This window comes from Oncorhynchus clarkii, chromosome 2 (assembly GCF_045791955.1).
Source record: "Oncorhynchus clarkii lewisi isolate Uvic-CL-2024 chromosome 2, UVic_Ocla_1.0, whole genome shotgun sequence".
NCBI lineage: Eukaryota > Metazoa > Chordata > Actinopteri > Salmoniformes > Salmonidae > Oncorhynchus > Oncorhynchus clarkii.
This window is the reverse complement of record NC_092148.1, coordinates 66820668-66833971: the sequence shown is the minus strand read 5'-3', so window position 1 is coordinate 66833971 and position 13304 is coordinate 66820668. Positions and strand designations below refer to the sequence as shown.

The window sequence follows — 13304 nt, the reverse complement described above, 5'->3', positions numbered from 1 at the left end:
GGTACATTTGTGCAACAATTGTGCTTTTTTCGGCAATGCGCTTTTGTTAAAATCACCCGTTTGGCGAAGTTGAAGTAGGCTGTGATTCGATGATAAATGAACAGGCGCCGCATTAATTATATGCAACGCAGGACAAGCTAGTTAACCTTGTAATGTCATCAACCATGTGTAGTTAATTACTGATTATGTGAAGATTGTTTTTTATAAGATAAGTTTAATGCTAGCTCGCAACTTACCTTGGCTCCTTGCAGCCACAAAGTCCTGTTGATGCTGCACTCGCGTAACAGGTGGTCAGCCTGCCACGCAGTCTCCTAGTGGATTGCAATGTAATCGGCCATAATCGACGTCCAAAAAGGCCGATTACCGGTTGTTATGAAAATTTGAAATCGGCCCTAATTAATCGGCCATGCCGACCTCTATTCCAGGCACACCAAGACAGTCGTTAAGGGAGCACAACAACACCTTTTCCCCCTCAGGAGACTGAAAAGATTTGGCATGGGTCCCCTGATCCTCAAAAAGTTCTACAGGTGCACCATCGACCGCCTGGTATGGCAACTTCTTGGTATCCAACCGTAAGGCGCTACAGAGGGTAGTGCGTACGGCCAAGTACATCACTGGGGCCAAGCTTCCTGCCATCCAGGACTTACTTACAAGGCGATGTCAGAGGAAGGCACAACAAATTGTCAAAGACTCCAGCCACCCAAGTCATAGACTGTTCTCTCTGCTACCACATGGCAAGCAGTACCAGAGTGCCAAGTCTAGGTCAAAAAGGCTCCTTAACAGCTTCTACCCACAAGCTTTAAGACTGCTGAACAGTTAATCAAATGGCCAGCTGGACTATTTACATCCCCTTTGTTTTTACACTGCTGCTACTCAGTTTATTATCTATGCATAGTCACTTTACCACTGACCAACATGTACAAATTACCTTGACTAACCCCAAACATTGACTCGGTATCGGTGCGACGCTCCCCATCCAATCTGACTGAGCTTGAGAGGATCTGCAGAGAAGAATGGGAGAAACTCTCCAAATTCAGGTGTGCCAAGCTTGTACCCAAGAAGACTCAAGGCTTTAATCACTGCAAAAGTTTCCTCAACAAAGTACTGAGTAAAGGTTCTGAATATTTATGTAAATGTGAAATTTCATTTTTTTTTATTTTTTAAACCGTTTTTGATTTGTCAATATGGGGTATTGTGTGTAGATAGATGAGGAAAAAAATACAATTTAATCCATTTTAGAATAAGGCTGTAACATAACAAAGTGTGGAAAAAGTCAAGAGGTCTGAATACTTTCCGAAAGCACTGTATGTGAATAGGTAGGAATAAAGTGACTAGGCAACAGATAGATAATAAACAGGAACAGCAGCGTATGTGATGAGTCAAAAGTTTACACACACACATACACAGCTCATAAATCGGTGACATCACCATACTTGTTCTTACAGGATCCTCTGTTTTGACTGTGCACACAAACCAGGTGCTTACTTTTTCCTTTTCAGATGGATCTGACCAAATTTAAAAGAACAGATAGCGAACATACAATAACATGTTGTTCTACCCACAGAGGAAGTGGTCACCACCCAACTCCTGGGAAACAGTACCAGTAACTCCTAACACAGAACTGAGGAACCTTCCCACCTTCTAGAAACCACTTTCCCAATGTAGACAGACCGAGCAAGGAGCAAGGTCAGGTCACAACTTCCTGTATCATCCCATCTAATCCTATTCTCTGTGGACAAACAGCAGGAAGACAAAACCCACCACAGAACCAGTTCATTGTGAAGGCAAACGCATGACATCAACATAACTAGAGTGGGAACGGAGTCATGCTCTGGGACCTGGTAGAATGTATGATTACTATCCTGCTGAGGTGAAAAAGCAAAGTGACCTGTGAGTGATAGAATGGTGCAGGGCCACGGTAGAGCAGAGACAGGGGCATCTGGAACGCATTAAGACATCAGATCCACCGGGAGATTCATTAGGCAAGCTGTGAGCCAGCTGTTTGTTTAGGGAAGGGCCTGGCTCTCTCTGGTTAGCAGGAGACTAGAACTCACACATGGTAGCATGAAGAAAACACCATGGTGATGCTGAGAATGCTGGCTAGTGTACACACAATCTATGTGAAGAGGGTGCTGGTTGCCACAAGAGTGAACTGAAGATGTGCATATTAATGGATTGAAGATTGAGTATCATAGAGCTCAGTAGGCCAATTACAGAAAAACATAATTTTGCCTAATGAATAGCTTGGTATTCAGTAGGCAAAGAGGGGCATAACAGATTTCATGGGAACCATAGCAACATTTATTGGGAAAATAATGTCATTTAACTGCTTATTTAAACAGGGAAGTGTTTCCAAAAGCCTGCAATTTGCAAACAACGGTGCACCTCAGCTATAATTTCCCACAGGAAAATATTGTTGTCCTTCCATGATCCTGGACCAGGTCTGCTGGTCAGAGATAGCATGCTGCTGTATGCTGCTGAGTGCTGCTGCTGACCCCGGTTCATCCTCAATATGGTGCTCCCCTCCGCAATGTAAACCTGCTTTGGCATCAGGCTTTCAGGCTCAGGACCCCTGCTGCACTACAGGGAGAGGCTGAGCATCAGCACTGTGTCATGACCTCATGTAGTCAGGGTCCGTGGTGTGGGAGGCCAGCAAGGGGCTGATCAGGCTGGCTGGCATGACTAGACCAAACAGTGTGATGGGGTATTCCATCTCACAACACAGGCTAGGAGATGTGGGAGGAAGAGGAGGAGAAAGAAGAAGGAAGAGGAGAAGGTGAAGGAGGAGAAAGAAGAAGAGGAGGGGGGGGGGAGGAGGTGCAGCAATGAGGGTGTTTTCATAAGGCCTGTCCAGGGTGATTTATGAGCAGCTCCCTCCCTGGCGGACTAGAGAAAGTGGCTGTCTCTCATAAACACTAGTAACATCAACATCAATGTTGTCATCTTTTAATACTATGAACAAACAGATATCAGTGTGCTGCAACATCTAGACTTTTGGTAAAAGGTACAACCGCATGTTATCACTAATAAAATATGGTAAACAATCAATCATATATCTCTTTTCATGGATGAGATAATAAATCAGTGTGATATCAGTGGTCCAAATGGCTAGCAGTGTGATATACAGTATGGTATCTCTGAAGGCTCTCCATACTGCAGGCCTTTTATGGGCAGTCTACATGTCTCTGCCAAGAGGCTGCGGTCTAATGGAGCATATCTAAGCACCTACAACCAGACCCCTCCCATAGCAACACAGTCCACAGCCATGGACGGCCATTTCATGCATACATAAAGAAGAGTACGGTATAGTAGTTACATTGTGCAGCTATAATTGTGCTTGGTATATTCCTTATCTCGCTTGACAAGATTGTCATTTTCTATCACTTCAACGTGAGTGGCTCAACAGGCATAAACACTGTCCTATAGGACAAGAACAAAGCACATTCTAATATACATTATGTGCTTTGTTAGTTTCAAATGAATGATGTTCTTAATTATTAGTGCTGTGGGTATGGCCCCAACATGTTGATCTCTACCGTGACTGCCTGCACTGTGTTTAACTAACAGAGGGCTGAATAGATCAACGGGGAATGAGAGACCATATAAATCACATATAGGTGTCCCTTTAAATAGCATTCTAGCACACTAAGCTCTCCGGCATGGTCTTTCATTAAAGACAGGAACAAAAGAGGAGGGCAAAGCAGATGTAGGCTCTCCTCCCTGAACCCATGATCCGTCCTGATAGGCGCATAATGAGAACCAGACCAATGTTCACACCATAACACACACAAATCCCCTTTCATTATTCATGGGAGTTTAGTCTCGTCATTAAGGCGGAGAGAGGGAACTGAAGGGGAGGGGAGAGGAAGGCTGTCCAGGATAATGTTGCTGATGCTGGGCTGAGGAGGGACTGGGGAGGTCCAGGCTGGTCTGACCACACCACAGACATAAGGCTGGCAGGGATGTAGACTCACATATATGCAGACAGGGCTGAGAGGCAGAGGGGGGTGGGGGAGGGTTCTGTATGGCCCAGGTCCCTGAGGCTCACAGCATGGAATGTTGCTTTGATACAGTAAACACAGAGTGACACAGCCCTTCAGCGGGGGGCCTGGGAAATCCATCACACCGGCACTGACGTTAGCAGGCAACGGCAGCTCCCATTGTCAAGCCACTGGCAATCAGCATCCCTATTGCCATAAACATTTTGTTTTCTGTTCATGAGTGTTTGCTTACCAATTGAAAATATGTCACTACTGGACACTAACATGTGCCTATTCCAATCTTTTCCCCAAATCTATATTGGTCATTTAATTGTCAGTGGGACCTCATAATTCCCCTGTCAGGTTCAGATCTGCAGTCGTATAGTTAGGCCTACACGACTGTAACTGTTTCATGAGGGGAGAGACGGTTTCTTTACTACTGAACCTCTCAAAGTTAAGAGCTGTGAGTCACTCCTGTAGTTAGTCATTTCCTTATGTTGACTCCGTTGAGTAAAAGCATAGCTCATCAGTAGAACAGTAAGAGGTAAGAAGTACAGTAATGTGATATTAATTACCTTGCAGCTGGTTTATTCCTAATAAATGCTGCTGTAACTATTTACCCCCCCACCCTTTTTTCTTACAGACACACAAGTAAGAAAATAGAAACTTGTCCCTACTGTATATCCATAATCTTGATCAAATCTTGACATGACTGAAAGTTACTTTAAAAAAAGAAAAATTATCCTCTTTTTCATGGTATCCAATTGTTAGTATTTCCTATCTTGTCTCATCGCTACAACTCCCGTACGGGCTCAGGAGAGACGAAGGTCGAAGGTCGAAAGTCATGCGTCCTCCGATACACAACCCAACCAAGCCGTACTGCTTCTTAACACAGCGTGCATCCAACCCGGAAGGCAGCCGCACCAATGTGTCGGAGGAAACACCGTTAGCGCGCACTGCGCCCGGCCCGCCACAGGAGTCGCTGGTGCGCGATGAGACAAGGATATCCCTACCGGCCACACACTCCCTAACTCGGACGATGCTAGGCCAATTGTGCGTCGCCCCACGGACCTCCCGGTCACGACAAAGCCTGGGCGCGAACCCAGAGTCTCTGGTGGCGCTGCAGTACAGCGCCCTTAAGGAGGCCGCAGGAGAGTGACATTTTGATCTTACATGTTTTATGGTGTTCATTCAGGATGAGTGATTAACCCAAAACGCTAATATATTTTCCAGTCCAAGGAGACGTGTGAAGGAGCTGAAACTGCCTTTTCAGTTTGTGAGTGATGGTTTTTGCTGTTGTGAAACGTTCCGTCAGGGCCGTGCTGGGGGCTTTGTGGAGGCTGGCAGGTAAGAGAGATGACCTGGGACTATAGAGGTCCACCAAGGGAAAGCCAGGATGCAGGTCGGGACAGGCAGGACAGGCAGGACAGGCTGGGACAGGCAGGCAAGACTCCAAGCTGAGGCCTCCGTGACCCATTTCAATCGTCTCCTCTCCTGGCCTCAGAAGAGCACGCACACTGGCTTAATCTACTGTAGGTGTAGATAATATGACAAGGCAATCTGCGCACTGTTTCTATGCCAGTAGGTGCTTAAAGACTATAGGCGGATCCTAAAAGGTGAGTCATTGGGAACAACAGTAAACTAACCCTACATGCCTGCATGTATTCTCTTGCATTACTTCTATCCCAGGTAAATAGAACTAAAGGTTTTGTTCTCTATGAAAACAAAAAATATACAGATTGATGAAAAGTATAACCTAGGTGGATTTCTAGTACTGCCTTCTACAGAACTGGATCCATTGCCCACCAAATGGCCTGTAAGACCTGAGACCATGTGTACTGTGATGAACTGGGTTGTAAATCACATTATCAATAGTTCACACCCAATGGCATGGGAGCCATCCATAGCTTTAGCATTATGTGCATACTGTCATCAACCATGGCAGAGCATTGGTACGTTGACAAAATGGGCTGCATTGCAATTACATATCCTTTGCTTCCAAAATCACCAATCAGGAGCCATACTGAGATCAGATAATGAGAGCACAAAGTCATACAACTCCTGATCCCTATACTTCTTAGTTCAACATGCACTGCGCTGACTGAAGACTTGTTTTGAAGACATTTTTGGATATGGATGGTGTAAGTTTATCTTGCAAACAAATGATCAGCTACTACTTAAGTTAACTGTGTAAACAAACCATTAGCCGAGATAAGAGGATGGCTGCAGAAGAGCAATACCTCCCGTGTTGATGAAAACTGTGTGTGTGTGTGACATAGTCCTGAGTAAGACCGAGTGCAATGACCTGGTTCATGTTGTAACTACCTCTGACCTGCTATGACTTGACAGACCCACCCTGATGGAGCTGCCATTCATGCTCTGGGATTTAGCTGGCTTTCCTGCCATTAAGTTCTAGATGTGGGGTAACACACAGAGCAACACACCCAGTCAAACGCATGGTTTGGAATCTTTTCATACTGCTAAGCCATCATGAATGTTCCTTCATGGGACTGTCATTGACAGGGTAACTGCTATGGAATGTATTGAAATGTCTTACAATGATAGAATAAGTTCATCAACGGAAACACAAAAGCAATGAAGCAAAATGTAAAACTACTGACAGGAGCATAATTCTCCCAGTAGGTTACAGTATCAGTATCTTGTACTGAGTAACAATATATCACTAATACCGTGCAGAACACGTTTTCTCTCCCTTTCAACAGGAAAACCATTAATAGTGTGTGAGGCATTGTCCTGAAATATCAGCGGCTTTCCGGGAGCACGGCAGTTAGTGATGGGGGGAAATAATCTATACAGTTACTGTACATATCGGGATATATATATTTTTTTACAATATATCGTATTGTGTTGTTTTGACAGTATTGCAATATTCTTCTTGCGTTAGTTGTCTGCACCTGGACCAGAACTCCAGTATTTTTCCTTCATAACTTGTTCTCCATCTTCTTTTTTAAACAGGGAGCCAATTTGTTTTCAGCACTTTTATTTCCATGACTGATCAAAACTCGTTCTCATGGCTCTCTCTCTTGTCTCGCTGCAGCAGACATATGGTGAGCAATATGTTTGGAACATCAAATCGCAATAAAATCACAGTATCCAATCGCAATACACATAGAATTGTGAGAATCAGGGAATCATATTGTATCAGGGGGTCCCTGGCAATTCCCAGCCCTAATGGCAGCTATGTAAATGCTGTGCTAACTCGATGTGTCCCATGGAGAACACACTAAGCTCCTCCACAGGGCCACAGAGCTGGTTAGAGAGGAATAGCCTTGCTCCCATTCGTCTGTTTATCAACACCTTGCCAAGCATTACTGTGCATGTCAAATATCCCTCAAAGCCTTGCCTGAGCCCCAGGCCCCTCCAGAGCTCTCCTCTCCTCTCAGCAACCTGGACCATCCCAGCCACCTCCACCCCACACAACTCCCTGCTCTTATTCATAGATGAACAACAGTTCTGGGAGGGGAGCAGGCTGAGGCTCCCTTACACACCCGGGTCAGTGGGGAGGGCACCCAGTGAGGGTAAACACTCTGGCCTCTCTTTTTCTCTTGCTTTGTTTCTCCAACACTCAAGGAATGCTTGTGTTTCTCACACTATGAACTACGACTGGTCCTGGAGAAACATAAAACCCTTTTCACGTCAGCAGTTGTCATAAAGTGCTTATACAGAAACCCAGTCTAAGACCCCAGAGAGAAAGCAATGCATACGGTATGTAGAAGCACGGTGGCTAGGAAAAAGAAAGCCTGGAACCTAGGAAGAAACCTAGAGAGGAGCCAGGCTCTGAGGGATGTGCTGGGTGGAGATTACAAGAGTACATGGCCATTAAGGCCGTATCATTCTTCAAGAAGCTCAAACATTCTTAGATGACCAGCAGAGTCAAATAATAATCACAGTGATTGTAGAGGGTGCAACAGGTCAGTACTTCAGGAGTAAATGTCAGTTGTCTTTTCATAGCCGAGCATTCATAGGTTGAGACAGTAGGTGCGAGAGAAAGAGAAAGAGAGGGTCAAAACAGCAGGTAAAGGGACAGTCAGGAAGGAAGGCGATGGATGACACTTACTGTAAGTAAAGCTGAGTCGTGGAGTGACATCGTCCTCGGTGGCAGCTGCTTGGACAAAGGCGTAGGCCAGTAGGAGAAGAAATGCCGGGAGACAGAGCTGGGCCATGCTTATTGTCCACATAGCTCCTCTCCTCACGACTGCCAGCCAACTCATACGGTTTGTCTTTTACGATTTTAGGGAATTCATTTAGAGTGTCTTCTTCTCCCCTGCGTATATTTCCCCTCCCTCTCTTCCTGTAGGTTTGGGCTCCCTGAATGGGAGACTGGTGCTCTGTTGTAAAAGTGAAGCCGGGCAGCTCCTCTGGGGCTACAGATGACTCTGGGCTTGGACTGATGACCTTTCACCTCACAACAAGCCTTCCAGGATGGACAGCCGCCTCCAATCAGCCTCGATGCACTCAAACCACCCCAGGGGCTCAGCTGAGATCTGCACACATGAACAAAAGAACATTCAGTCACATTGGCGTACAGACAGTGCAACACAGCTCACGTGATTCTGCTCTTTATCATGGAACATTGGTTTGGAAAAACACTCCATTCGCGCACACGTCTCAGGTCTAACAAAGGGTTTAGCCATAAGGCTACTAGCTACATTGGAGTTACTTTAGGCTGAGTGCACTTCCCTATGTTTGTATTTGTTGGGCATAACTGGATGGACGTAGATTCATTTCACAGCCTGTAGCCATGTCGGTCTGTTTTCAACTGGGCAGAGAGCATACTTTACCTGGACCAACACAAACACATCATCTGTTCACTTAACAGGCCCATCAGATCATATTTGACATGCTGAGACAAACAGAGTTGAGACAAATACTCTCCTCTCTATGGGGCTCTGACCTTTTTAGTACATGTTAATATCATAATATCACTCAGCATGTATGGGCATTCAGGTTTGGTTTCTAATGGTAAACAAATAGAATACACAAAGAGAGATGACTTGGTAATGATTCACAAAATACTAAGCCATAAATTAGCTCTTCCCGAAGGCATGCATTTCTGTGTGCATAAGGTACTGAGTGAAGTCAGGCTAACTGGATGGTGTCTACTACTGACAAAAAAAAAACTCAAGCTCCGAAAAGTGGTATCACCATGCGTATTAGTGCTGGTTGTTTGCCTGAGTGGTGCATAAATGCAACCAGAGTAGGCTATTTCTTGGAAACATTTGTTGCTGTGGGTTCTAGTCCAAAACAAAGAAAAGGCATGTCCCTATCAGACATCAGCTCATATTGCAGTGATGGTCAGAGGCACTATGCACCTCAGGCACTGTCCAAGCATTGAGATTTGATCATGTCACACCAAATCAAATCAAATTTTATTGGTCACATATACAGGGTTAGCAGATGTTAATGAGAGTGTAGCGAAATGCTTGTGCTTCTAGTTCCGACCGTGCAGTAATATCTAACAAGTAATCTAAGAATTTCACAATAACTACCTTATACACACAAGTGTAAAGGAATTAATAAGAATATGTACATAAAAATATATATGGATGAGCGATGGCAAAACGGCATACGCAAGATGCAGTAGATGGTATAGAGTACAGTATATACATATGAGATTAGTAGTGTAGGGTATGTAAACATTATAAAGTGGCATAGTTTAAAGTGACTAGTGATACATTTATTACATCCAATTTTTAATTATTAAAGTGGCTAGAGATTGAGTCAGTATGTTGGCAGTAGCCACTCAATGTTAGTGATGGCTGTTTAACAGTCTGTTGGCCTTGAGATAGAAGCTGTTTTTCATAATCTCGGTCCCAGATTTGATGCACCTGTACTGACCTCGCCTTCTGGATGATAGCGGGGTGCAGTGGCTCGAGTGGCTGTTGTCCTTGATGACCTTTTTGGCCTTACTGTGACATCGGGTGGTGTAGGTGTCCTGGAGGGCAGGTAGTTTGCCCCTGGTGATGCGTTGTGCAGACCTAACTACTCTCTGGAGAGCCTTACGGTTGTGGGCGGAGCAGTTGCCGTACCAGGCGGTGATACAGCCCGACAGGATGCTCTCGATTGTACATCTGTAAAAGTTTGTGAGTGTTTTTGGTGACAAGACAAATTTTTTCAGCCTCCTGAGGTTGAAGAGGCACTGTTGCGCCTTATTCACCATGCTGTCTGTGTGGGTGGACCATTTCAGTTTGTCCGTGATGTGTATGCCGAGGAACTTAAAACTTTCCACCTTCTCCACTACTGTCACGTCGATGTGGATAGGGCGGTGCTACCTCTGCTGTTTCCTGAAGTCCACAATCATCTCCTTTGTTTTGTTGATGTTGAGTGTGAGGTTATTTCCCTGACAGCACACTCCGAGGGCCCTCACCTCCTCCCTGTAGGCCGTCTCGTCATTGTTGGTAATCAAGCCTACCACTGTGGTGTCGTCTGCAAACTTGATGATTGAGTTGGAGGCGTGCATGGCCACGCACACATTGGTGAACAGGGAGTACAGGAGAGGGCTGAGAACGCACCCTTGTGGGGCCCCAGTGTTGAGGATCAGCAGGGTGGAGATGTTGTTTCCTACCCTCACCACCTGGGGCTGGCCCGTCAGAAAGTCCAGGACCCCCAGGGCGGGGTCGAGACCCAGGATCTCGAGCTTAATGACTAGTTTGGAGGGTACTATGGTGTTCAATTCTGAGCTGTAATCAATGAATAGCATTCTTACATAGGTATTCCTTTTGTCCAGATGGATTAGGGCAGTGTGCAGTGTGATTGCGATTGCATCGTCTGTGGACCTATTGGGGCGGTAAGCAAATTGGAGTGGGTCTAGGGTGTCAGGTAGGGTGGAGGTGATATGATCCTTGACTAGTCTCACAAAGCACTTCATGTTGACGGAGTGAGTGCTACGGGGCGATAGTCGTTTAGCACAGTTACCTTAGCTTTCTTGGGAACAGGAACAATGGTGGCCCTCTTGAAGCATGTGGAAATAGCAGACTGGGATAGGGATTGATTGAACATGTCGGTAAACACACCAGCCAGCTGGTCTGTGCATGCTCTGAGGACGAGGCTAGGGATGCCGTCTGGGCCGGCAGCCTTGTGAGGGTTAACACGTTTAAATGTTTTATTCACATTGGCTGCAGTGAAGGAGAGTCCACAGGTTTTGGTAGCGGGCCGTGTTAATGGCACTGTATTGTCCTCAAAGTGAGCAATAGACTCAATGGTCTATTTTTTTAATCAACCAGTTTTTTAAAATTAGGATTCTACAAGGGGTTAGAGAGAAATATAGTTGGGTTGGAGTTTTGAAAATGCATACATATTTGCATTTTTACAGTTGAGTGATTTAGTTGGGTAGTAAAATAGACATACATTTAAAAACAGGAGACAGGACACCTTCCGCAGTGTTGATACCTGGAGTAAAACATGTATCCTGTCTCATCCAGATGCTCCTGATTAATTCATTGTATAGTCAATGAGGTGCTCTGCGGCTCCCAGGTGGTGGTGAGACATTCTTAACCTGAGGGGCTTTCTGACATTTGATACATTTTGATCATCTGTTATTCAGTACCACTTGTAAACAAAACCTCTTCACAGCTTTAATGACCGCAGTTTAACATAAAGACGATGACAAATGCCACATGCAGAAAATAACCTCATAACTTAATTCGCTGTAGTTATAATCGTGGTGTCAGTCCTATTCCAAAATAAACGTTCTTTGAGATTCAAGCAAAAGATTCCCCTGTGGGAATCTCAAGTGCATGATCACAGGTGTGCAGTAAAATAACCCCATTTTCTATTTCCCTCTTGATTGAGCTTAGTCTCTGAATCTGTATTCTGCCTCTGACTGCCATTCACCTGTTCCACATAGACAGATGCTTGGGCCTTAGACTGGCATCAGGTACATTATTGACTGGGAATCTTGAATATAAACCAAAAATAACTTTACTCATTTTTTATATTGACTGGCCGACCTCAAGTGTAACTCAATCTCCTAGAGTATTGGTAGTATTTAAAGGGCTGGCCCTTGTGGCTACGGAGCTGTAATGGAGACCACTCTAGTGTGCTGCTGTGTAGGCCTAGACATAATTGGGATACTGTTCACATTACATTCTGTGACCGTAGAGGTCTTGCCCTTTGCCATACTCTCAATTTCAGTGGTTCACTTTACTTTTATAATGCTCTTAAACAGCTGCTTTGTGGGTTTTTTCATGATGATTTCATATATCATATTGACAAGCTGTGGGCATACAAGGTAGTTTGTGTCCACCAAAGCTGTACTGTATGTAAACCATAAATTGCTGATGCTATGTATTGGCCAATTGTAACAATGTGCGCTGAGAGTCAGGAAGCAAGTTCAGGGAGTGTTTTAATAAATAAATGGAACATAATGCAAAACAAGAAACTCGAACAGCACACAGACATGAAACTGAAACAGAAACAAATACGCCTTGGGAAGGAACCGAAGGGAGTGACATATATAGGGAAGGTAATCAGGGCAGTGATAGAGTCCAGGTGAATCTGATGACACGCAGGTGCACTTAACAATGGCAACAGGTGTGCGCCATAACGAGCAGCCTGGTGACCTAGAGGGTGGAGAGGGAGCACACGTGACACCAATGAGAGGCTTTGAAGCCACCGGATGGGCATATTGGCACTCCCTAGAAGAAGCAGTCCTCCATAGGAATGAATGAAATTCTACAGTTTTTCAATTAGCTGAAAGGCCAAAAATACATGCATTTATGTATTTTGTTGTTGTAGTGGGAACAGTAACATACTTTCAAAATGTTTTATGTTTTAAAGTATACATTAAGGTGTCTGCAATAGAATAAAGATGTCAAAAACAAATGTAGACATTAATAAATGTGTCACGATGGGGTGCGGTTGCTTCAAAACAGTGCCCCAGGTATTCATCTAGTTTATATATAAATCATTGGTGTCCACTCATGGTCTTGGCAAGCACATTAAAGATATAATAAAAAATGTATGTAATAAATGTATCACTCACTAGTCACTTTAAACAATGCCACTTTATATAATGTTTACATACCCTACATTACTCATCTCATATGTATATACTGTACTCTATACCATCTACTGCATCTTGCCTATGCTACATGGCCATTGCTCATCCATATATTTATATGTACATATTCTTATTCATTCCTTTACACTTGTGTGTATAAGGTAGTGTTTGTGAAATTGTTATATTATTTGTTAGATATTACTGCATGGTCGGAACTAGAAGCACAAGCATTTTGATGCACTCGCATTAATATCTGCTAGAAAAGAGAAGCGTCAGAGAGTTGTGAAGGTCTGCTTGGCTAC

At 44.4% G+C, this 13304-nt stretch overlaps 1 protein-coding gene across 3 annotated transcripts in view; it reads right to left on the bottom strand.

The window, feature by feature from the left end:
- Positions 1 to 13304, bottom strand: part of LOC139372404 (semaphorin-4B-like) — a 99671-nt gene that overhangs the window by 49488 nt on the left and 36879 nt on the right. For all 3 annotated transcript variants that reach the window (XM_071112130.1, XM_071112123.1, XM_071112116.1), the window contains one exon: positions 8059 to 8485. In XM_071112130.1, the coding sequence (XP_070968231.1) occupies positions 8059 to 8212 (154 nt within the window). In that variant the 5' untranslated portion in view covers positions 8213 to 8485. The remainder of the gene's footprint in view (positions 1 to 8058; positions 8486 to 13304) is intronic.